This window comes from Nematostella vectensis, chromosome 3, assembly GCF_932526225.1.
Source record: "Nematostella vectensis chromosome 3, jaNemVect1.1, whole genome shotgun sequence".
NCBI classification, from domain to species: Eukaryota; Metazoa; Cnidaria; class Anthozoa; order Actiniaria; family Edwardsiidae; genus Nematostella; species Nematostella vectensis.
Window position 1 is genome coordinate 20139744 of NC_064036.1, and position 9894 is coordinate 20149637.

The window sequence follows — 9894 nt, forward strand, 5'->3', positions numbered from 1 at the left end:
CGCAATACTGCTTGTGGGCTCCTGTGTGTCAAGTTAGTTTACATGCGTAATTATACATTCGCTGATCACTCGCTAACGTGTACTCGACAAAATACACCCGCTAATCACTCGCTAACGTGTACTTGACACAAATACATTCGCCAATCACTCGCTAACGTGTACTCGACACAAATACATTCGATAATCACTTGCTGACGTGTACTAGACGCAAATACATTCGCTAATCACTCGCAAGTCAAGTTAGTGATCCAACGCCGACGACGATAGAATAACTAAAGAGGTACCTTCGTTCTTGGCGAAATGTATCAGTAGATATATCACAGGGACATTTTCACTTCACACCCAAGCGCATAAAAATGTAATAAAGAACGAAGGCGGCCACTCTGGCTAATGATTTCTCGTATCCACAGACTACAATAAAGTATTTTCATCATATGCAACACTTGTCCTTCTGCTATTTTTTTTTTTTTTTTGCTGAATCGAAAAATTGCACGAACTTTTAAACCACCCTGTACAACCGCTTATCACTCGCTAATGATGTGTACTCGTTGCAAATACATTCGCCTATCACTCGCTAACGTGTACTCGACCAAATTCTTCAGGACCCTGAAGAAGTCTTACTATTCAAGACGAAAATTTAGCAGAGAGTCTACTTCTATTTTTTGGTGAACAATATTTATACTCTTGTTAACGAACGCGACTGTTTGGGAATTTTTATTGATTCGACCAAGTATCTCGATATATGTTTCTATCTGGGGCTAAAGAGTGTTTTTTTTCTTGTATCTTTCAGTACGCTCATAAGTTGGCCTATCAAGTTGGTCAGAGCATCCATGGGCAGCCAAGCCAAGAGCTGTGTGACAGATTGTTCTTTCTATAAGTCTTAGTGGCCATTCGCCATCCACAACACGCTCTCCGCCATCCAACAAAGATTGGTCCAACATCTCATGACGTCCATCAACGTAAATATCTAATGACGTCACGCTTTGTGATTGGTGCATCAGCCTGATGTCATGCCGTTACTGTTAGGAGACAATGATCAAATGTTTAGATATCGTTGGGTTGCAGAATTTTCCAAGAATATCAAGTTATCTATTGCCTGTCGCTTATATAAAGGATTTTTCAACTTTGATTACAAATCTTCTCATTTAGTTTACAGGTACCTCTATCTTAGTCATTTTAAGCCCACCGAGGTACTACCTCTGACTCCTAGCCTAATCGTCCATGATTGGGTGAATCGGGTTCATTGCCAAGTACAGTACAAAACGATCTGGCATTTTTATGCAAAACCTTTTCGATTTTTTTAACGTTTTCAACAGTTACCCAATTTCCTAAAGATTCTATGGTAAAAGCCTGCGTCTACATTAATAACGAGTCGCCAGATTATTTAAATAAATTATTTTATCGCATTTTTTCATGTTTTAACCTCATCTTAAACACGAGGTTCCGCTATAAAAGGGAAAGCACCTTCCCAGCCCCGGGATCGAATTTGCAAGTATAATCAGAACACGGCCAAGCTAGCGGTCACAAATTATATGTCTCTTGTAAAATTGCTTATCTCAGAGCCTCTGTCGGCTGGAATAAAACTTTTTGCACAGGTAACAAGGGAGTTGTGTTAGAGAGATTTATAAATTAGTAATTTGCTCTCCACCCACGTTTTCGGTGCAAAATTTTAAATTTCGCGCTACCATTGTCTAGCGCATCTGCATAAATTACTCTCGCGCTGTTATGAAGATGCTCATATTTTAGAGCGCACACAGCTTGGTATATCATTATTTTACTATAAATATAACCATTTTCGGTGGACAACTTTAGGAATGATATTTAATTTGGTTTATAATATGAAATTTGAATTTAGCGCTCAGAGCAATTGTCCTGACATGTTGACTCATTGACGGCTGATTGATAACTGATTGTTCTTGAGCCCGGGGGTGGGAGGAGCTTTCCCTTTTATAGCGGAACCTCGTGTTTAATCTTGTCATAAGCCAAAATCACGAACAGAATCATGAATATTTCAGCCATGAACTCACACAACGAAAAAAACCTTTTGATTTTGTAAATATAGTTTTTCGTCCCTCCAATCACGAAACATATTTACTCTGATCTTGATCACAGGATATTTTATTCATTCAAGTTTTTAGACCGACACCTTAATTAGGCCAATTATTCTTGAGACAATACGACATGGACCGTAATCGAAACAGCTTTGTGAAAAATTGGGGAAAATGGCTATTGTACCTACTCCTAGAGTGTAGTTTGTCTACAAGTATGTTGCTATGTCTATAATAATATAATGCTGTGTTTTCGTTCACAGTTCGAGAAAGTTTTTTTTTTGCCTGTTATATAATTGTTTTCTTGTGCTTATACAAATTGTCTCTAGGTATACTGTTGTGAACAACAAAGTGTACGTCAATCCTTAAGCACTCAAAACAGATCTGATCAGGGTGAATATGTTTCGTTTTTTTTTTTTTCGTTTTTTTTTTTTTTTTTTGCGTGGATGTTTTTAGTACACTTTCATCTCGGGGCTTAAAATGTTTGCGACTCACTCGAAGCTTTACACCTGATGTAGGGACTTTAAAGGTATTGTATGAAGTTTTTTTCATGTAGTACTTATTTTTATATCACTAGCAAGTACACATAATTTCAATCCTACCCCAGCCTAACCTTTATGTTGTGGAGTATTATGATTAAGAGAAAATGTATATTTTACAATTCAGTTAGGTATTTATGGTATCCATATAGTAATGAAAATTCCCAGTGTGGATCTTCAAGAGTTGGGCAAGTGATCCAAGTCTAGGCGGGCTAAGCCGTACGTGAATTAGGCTAAGTCTGGGTGGTCACGCCACGTACGTGAATTAGGCTAATTCTGGGTGGTCATGCCCCGTACGTGAATTAGTCTAAGTCTGGGTGGTCACGCCCCGTACGTGAATTAGGCTAAGTCTGGGTGGTCACGCCACGTACGTGAATTAGGCTAATTCTGGTTGGTCACGCCCCGTACGTGAATTAGGCTAAGTCTTGGTGGTCATGACCCGTACGTGAATTAGGCTAAGTCTGGGTGGTCATGCCCCGTGCGTGAATTAGGCTAAGTCTGGGTGGTCACGCCCCGTCCGTGAATTAGGCTAAGTCTGGGTGGTCACGCCCCGTACGTAAATTAGGCTAAGTCTGGGTGGTCACGCTCCGTACGCACCTAGGCCACGTTTTTTTAAGCCCAAATGATTATAAATGGGTTAGGAATTCATCAAGACATTAATAGAACATCTAAGGACGTTTCAAGAGATTACTACAGAACAAGGCTTGTGAATGATCAATGCAATGAATCAAGTTTTACCGTGAATGATATGTTTGAATAGTTATGAATTTAGTGTTATGTTGATTAAAAAGAATTTGTTGATTATATTTGCGCCCTTGCCCTTTCTGTTCGAACCTTTAGCTTAGCGAACGTCCGTGAGAGCGCACGCGTTTGTTTATTTGTATCCACTCAAATACATCGGGTTCAACGATGATTGAGACGTTTCACAAAGTAACCAAAAGGGATGTTTCTGTTGAGCATGGTATTTGATTCGGTGCATCAAAAGAGACTCGTACTTACCTGATACTCCAGTCAATCCAAGAAATGTTTACGGTCCAGGTGGAACTAATTGCAACGGATTTTGAACAAGGGATACAACCTCATGAACATACCCAAAGTCCCCAAACATTCCTTTGGTGGGACATCTTGAAATATGTGATTTTTCCATTTCGGAGCAAAACCACAGGGTACCCGCGTCGTTAAAACGGAAAAAAATTACGTCTCAATCAGAACATTCAAAAGGCCATTGTTAAAAGAAAACAAAAGTGTTCCTTTTTACTGTTGTATTACATGTATTTCTAATAGGCTAGCTACTGAGTTGCTGTCACATGTAACTTGTTTTTTATACAATTTTAGTCACTGATCCGAGGAATGTAGAAATACATTTGTGGAGAAAATATTTGAAATAGCAATGAAACATGGACAATTTGCCTTATTTCGATACTCAAGTTTGTGTCTTTAGTATTTTTTGTCCAATGACCTTTGAAATTTTCTGATTAAGACTTGAATTTTCAAATTTGTTTAGTCTTTTCGACGCGGGTACCCTGTGGTTTTTGGAATACAGAAGTATTGGAAAAAAGATAAAACAGGGGCAATTTGCTTTGTTTCGATATCCAAACTGGGTATTTAATCAACTTTGACCAATGGTCTTTTAAATGTTCTGATTGAGACGCTCTCCCGCGTTGAGCACCAAATCTCCCGCTTTTTAGCGATTTTTATCGCTTCCGAAAAATTATTCCATAGAATATCGTCACTTTTGCCTATTTTCTATTAAATTATTTGAAACAACAATTCCCTTGCGTAGCGCAATTTATCTAACACCCTCGTGAGAGCTATAAGTGGATTTGTTTGCCAGAGCTTTCTATACGGCAAACGCCTACAAGGTTAAACCCACCCCTCCCCCCCAAAAAAAATGAATATACCCCACCCCTCCCCCAAAAAATTCTCAAGCCTTAAGATTTTCGGAGGTTGACAGGTATGTTTGTCTGAAAGACGAAGCGAAAGCTTTCTACCATGAGCAGGAGGATTCAGTTAGAAGAAGTTACCAGGCCTTGTGTAAAGCATTGAAGGTCAGATTTGAAGGAGGGCTAGCAATACTAAAATACAAAAAGGAATTTGCCGAGCGAATTAGAGCTGAAGGGGAGCCGCTCCACTCGTATTTATCTGCTCTACGACTGGCTTACTCAAGGGCTCATGTCCCACCTGTAGTTGAAACGCTACCAGAAGACCCGACTGATGCGTAAAGGACAGGCACTCCCGACAGGAAGCAGCTTTTGAGTATTATAATACCAGAGCTAAGGAGGACATTCTGTGTCAATTTATCAACAGGCTAAATTCCAAGCTGAGGGAGATACTGGTCTGTCAGGACGATTTGTTAAAAAAAACCCATAGCAAAAGTAATAAAAAGGATTGCTAATCTGGAAGAGGAGCAAAGAGCAAGTAACCCACAGCAAGTACGGGGTGCTATTCAAGATGGGGTTAATGACCTAGTTGACAAACTTGTCGAATAGAAGGTCACGGCAGCTATCAGAAAGAGGGGAAAACGGGTTCCAAAGGAGACGTCCAAGGCCCACGGATTTATGCAGAAAGTGCAAAGGAAAGGGACATTGGGCAAGAGACTGCCCATCCGTAACTGGGAATAATTTAAACGAGAACAAGGCTGGTGGAACACCCCGACACCAGCCTTGAGAACACAAAAGGGGGTCAACACAGTGCAGACGGTGTCGACACGACACTCATACAAAGTTGAGGCAAAAGTAAACCAAGTGAAGTGCATCTTTTTGATCGACACAGGCGCAGAGGTAAGTCTAATAAGCTCATCAGTACCAGGCCTTATAATAGAGTCCAAAGTGCATCTAGTTTCAATCACACGTGAACCCATTGGGGTGAGAGGGGAGTCCCAAGTGACATTGTTGCTGGAGGCAGGGAGATGTCATGGAGGTTCCTGGTGGTAGATGACCTTGCAGACTCGGTATTGGGGGCCGATTTTATTGATGCCCACCATAGGGAATGGTGGGGTTTAAGGGGCAATAGTCTTTTTCTTGATGGCCAGGAAATCCCGCTTGTCTCTAGTAAGTGCAGATAAGTATCGGTTGAGGATGATGCTACCCCTGTAGTAGCCTTCTGTACCATTGATCTTCCAGCCAGGCATCAGGCATTTATACCCTTGCGGTGTAAAGATAATGGGAACAGAGAGGGGATGTTTGAAAGAACCACAACACAAGGGGGGGGGGGGTACTTATGACAAAGGCACTTGTTTCAGGCAAGAAGTTCTGGGTGAAGGCTGTTAATCTGTCCCAATCATCAGTCACCCTGTATAAGAATCAGAAAGTGGGTGGTCTGACTACCGTGTATACAGTTTCCTAGCCCATTAGCTCTAAGGAGACACTGGTAGCTGGGGGGGTTTCTGACAATGATAAGGGCATAAACTTGAGAAAGCTTGGACTTGACTTGTCGGACAGTGAACTAGGCACCAATGAAAGGGAGAAACTAGAAAATATGTTGACCTCGTATGCTGATGTGTTTTCGCAGACTTAGGAAAATGTAGCGCTAACGTTCAGCGTCATGTTCAAGTCCTTAGACTGTGCGTAGATTACAGAAGGCTTAGAATATGCGTAGATTACAGAAGGCTTAGAATATGCGTACATTACAGAAAGCTCAACGAAGGTAAGCGGGTTACCAGCTACCCCTTGCCCAACATCACCGAGTCCTTAGACCGTCTGGCCGACGCATCTTACTTGACAACGATCGATATGGTGTCTGGGTATCACCAGGCTAAAGTTGCACCCGAGGACAGAGCTAAGACAGCTTTTACAACTCCGTTTGGATTGTACCAGTACTGTCGCATGCCCTTTGGCCTGGCAGGGGCACCTGGAACATTCCAATCAGTAGTAGAGGATATGTCCTAGATGCAGTTGATATGATGGCCTACTTAGACGACGTCATCTGTTTCCACTATAGCTAAGACCATCTAAGAGGGATAGAGAGGATGCTGCAAGCAGTAAGGGCATCTGGTTTTAAGCTGTCGGGTAAGAAGTGCCAGTTTGCAACAAGATCAGTGAAGTTCCTTGGTCATGTTATTGACGAGAACGGTGTCAGGCCTCAACCATAGAGGTTAGATATCATCCGTAAGTGGGAGACCCCAACCAACAAAGAAGAGATGCGTAAGTTCATCGGTGTGTGTACATTCTGGAGACGCTATGTAAAAGGCTTTTCAGAGGTTGCTGCCCCACTTCATGATCTGCTCAATAAGCAGGACTTCTACCGGTCCCCAGAATGTGATCAGGCGTTTGAAAGCTTGAAACAGCTGTTGTGTACGTCAGTCACACTGTCTCTACCATCTCAACATGGACGGTTCGCAGTGACGTGTGATGCCTCTAACTGGACCACCGGATACTATCTAGAGCAGACAGACAGAGAGGGAGTGAAGCGACCGGTGGCGGTGGCAAGCGACCGGTGGCAAGAACATAATGGCCGGCTATGGAGATGGGTGGATAAGTTCAGATAGTTTCAGTGCAAGGTGCACCACATTCCTGGCTCGAAGAACACGGTTGCAGATGCATTGGGTAGAATTCAGAATGTAACCACTAGTGATGTTGCAGAGTGGTCGATGGAGTACATAGTTGAGCAACAGGACAGTTGTCCGGTCACCAAAGAAGTGAAGCTGTGGTTATTACACAAGCCACCGGCTTGTGTAATAGAGGTGTTATCCAAGTCGTGATTCCATCTACTCTGACGAAAGAGTGTTGCAAATGCTACATGATGATGCAGCGCACCTTGAAGCTCTAAGACACTCCAAAGGATCCGAGACAGATTCTTCTGGCCGTGTGTGGCAACTGACGTGGAAAATTGGTGTAGGAATTGTCTAGTCTGTCAGCAGAGACGAAATCCCGTTCCGAAATACAAGGCTCCGTTAAGACCAATCGTGACATCTCGGCCGGGAGAATTGGTGACAATGGATTTGGTTGAATATCCCAAAAGCAACCGTGGAAGTCAGTACTGTCTTGACATGGTCGATCATTTCACGAAGTGGCTGTAGTTGTTCCCTTTAAGAAACCAGAAATCTGAGGCCATTGCCAAAAGAATAAATGATGACTGGATTCCAAGAAACGGAGCACCCGAACAACTGCATAGTGACCAGGCAGCTAATCTAAACAGCCAGAACATCGAGGAGATTTTTCAGTATTTGAAGGTGTTGAAGACAAGGACGACACCATTTCATCCTGAGTCTGATGGTGCTTCAGAAAGAAGTATACGAACCGTTAACGCAATGTTGGCCAAAGTAGTGAGTGACGATCAAAAGAACTTGGATCTCTACCTATCCTCTACCTGTTTGGCATACAACAGCAGTTCACAGAAGCACTGGACATACTCCTAGTTACATGGAGTTTGGACGAGAGTTGCGCCTTCCAACTGACTTAGTTGACACCGCTTTTATGCCAGAAGTGCGGCTGGATCATGCAGAGTTTGCGTTGCAACTGAAGAACCGTCTCCAGTAAGCTTATAAATTGGCTAGGGACACTCTTCAACTGTCTCATCAGTCTCAGAAGAGCTTTTATGATCACCGTGAAGTGAACCCTGGATAGTCGCAAAATGGCTGAATGAAGTTGTGCATCGGATAAAGTATAGTGGTCAGGGTAATCATATTGGACTGAAGCCACGTGTAGTACACCACAATCAGCTTAAGCCATTCTTGGGGAGTCTGGACACATCTGAAGTCCAGGTGGCCTCAAAGCCACAGGCCCATAACGAACATCAGACCCCGGTCAGAGTTGTCAAACAACTCTGACCGGAACCTTACAGTGATAGAAGAAGTTGAGTCTGCTCACCGAGATGAAGCAGAGATGACTGACGAGCCACAGGAAGATGATCCAGAGTATGATGAACCAGCTCCTAGGAGACCTCAGCGTGTTCGTCATCCCCCGATTTGGATAAGAGATTACAACACTGAGGGATAAAATATGGGGACATATTTCTAGATAGAAAGGGGACAGTGTTGGACTGGGACTAGCGCATGCGCGTCGGTTCAAAGATGGCGGAATACGTTTAGAACTGAAACCCGTTGTTGTTTTAGCAACTGTAACATACTTTATTGTATAGCGTTATAACTGTTACAACTGTTATGTAGGCATTTCTGCTTCACTTAGCCCAACATATACTGGCTTAACCATGGCCAGTATCTCCAATGGCAGATCATCACAGTGTTTAAATGTATTGGTGTGGTCTGCTTTGTCTTTCTGGTATTTACACCAGATGGTGCTACGTGGGACAAAACAGATAAAAGGCCGCCATTGCTGCACCTCGCATTTGCATTTCGTGCAAAAAATGTGTCCCAAAAGTATACATCGGCGAGATTGATCGCGGACTGACTGGTTGCAGACTAGGGAATAGATTTAGAAGCCATTGAATAGATGTGATAAACAACAAGTCTGAACTACCAGTACCAGCTCACTTCAATCAAATGAATCATGCTGTTAATGATATGAAGGTGGCGGTGCTGGTAGCCGGCCTTATGGACACCGATACCTGAAAACGAGCGGAGTCCAAGCTTATCATCAAACACAACACCCTGGCGCCGAGCGGCTTAAATTTAGATGTAGGACTGCCCATGATTTGAACGCACGCGCAGACAATCTCCCATGCGCCCGTGCGCGCGCACTGGAACTTTTATTTGTTTGGTTTTTGCTCGTCATAATTTACGTTAATCCTGATGAAGGCAGCATTGCCGAAACGTCGAGTCATAATTTCCGTTAATCCTGATGAAGGCAGCATTGCCGAAACGTCGAAAAAAATAGAACCCAGTGATTCAAGAAATTGTTGTATATAAATAAGCACAAGACAATCACTGCACAGGACCAAAAACACAACCCTTGTTAGGTATCTATTGAGTCACGTTGATGAAACACAGGGAACCCAAACAGGGCATTTTAAAAAGCTTAATCATTGGTAAAAAACATTTTCATTCAAATTACATCAGGGCATACATTTTAAGGATAAATAACGGTAACTTTGAGACAAAAAAATCACAGTTACTTCAAATTTGGTCAATTTTGTGTATATAATTGTATTTCGCGCCAAAAGCGGTTATTGATTACTGAGAATTGTTAAAATTTAGACTATTCGTTCTAGTTTTCTATGAGTCAAACATTCTATTGACTATCTGTTGACTCATAGAGAACGAGTAATATTAGCGGTTTCAGATCACATACACGGCCTTCGCCGTAAAAAAAAAAACCGCTATACGGCACTATTTGACTTTTGTTGTAGTGGGTGGCTGGGTGGCTTATATGGGTGTCCTGTGGTATGAAGAGTAATCAATTCATGTTCCG

General features: G+C 42.4%; 1 protein-coding gene across 1 annotated transcript in view; it reads left to right on the forward strand.

The window, feature by feature from the left end:
• The window catches only part of LOC5505300 (piwi-like protein 1), a 42176-nt gene extending 38783 nt beyond the window's left edge, over positions 1–3393 (forward strand). Inside the window, exon 26 of the mRNA XM_048724979.1 lies at positions 791–3393. Within this exon, the coding sequence (XP_048580936.1) occupies positions 791–877 (87 nt within the window). The 3' untranslated portion in view covers positions 878–3393. The remainder of the gene's footprint in view (positions 1–790) is intronic.
• The last annotated feature ends 6501 nt before the right edge of the window (positions 3394–9894 follow it).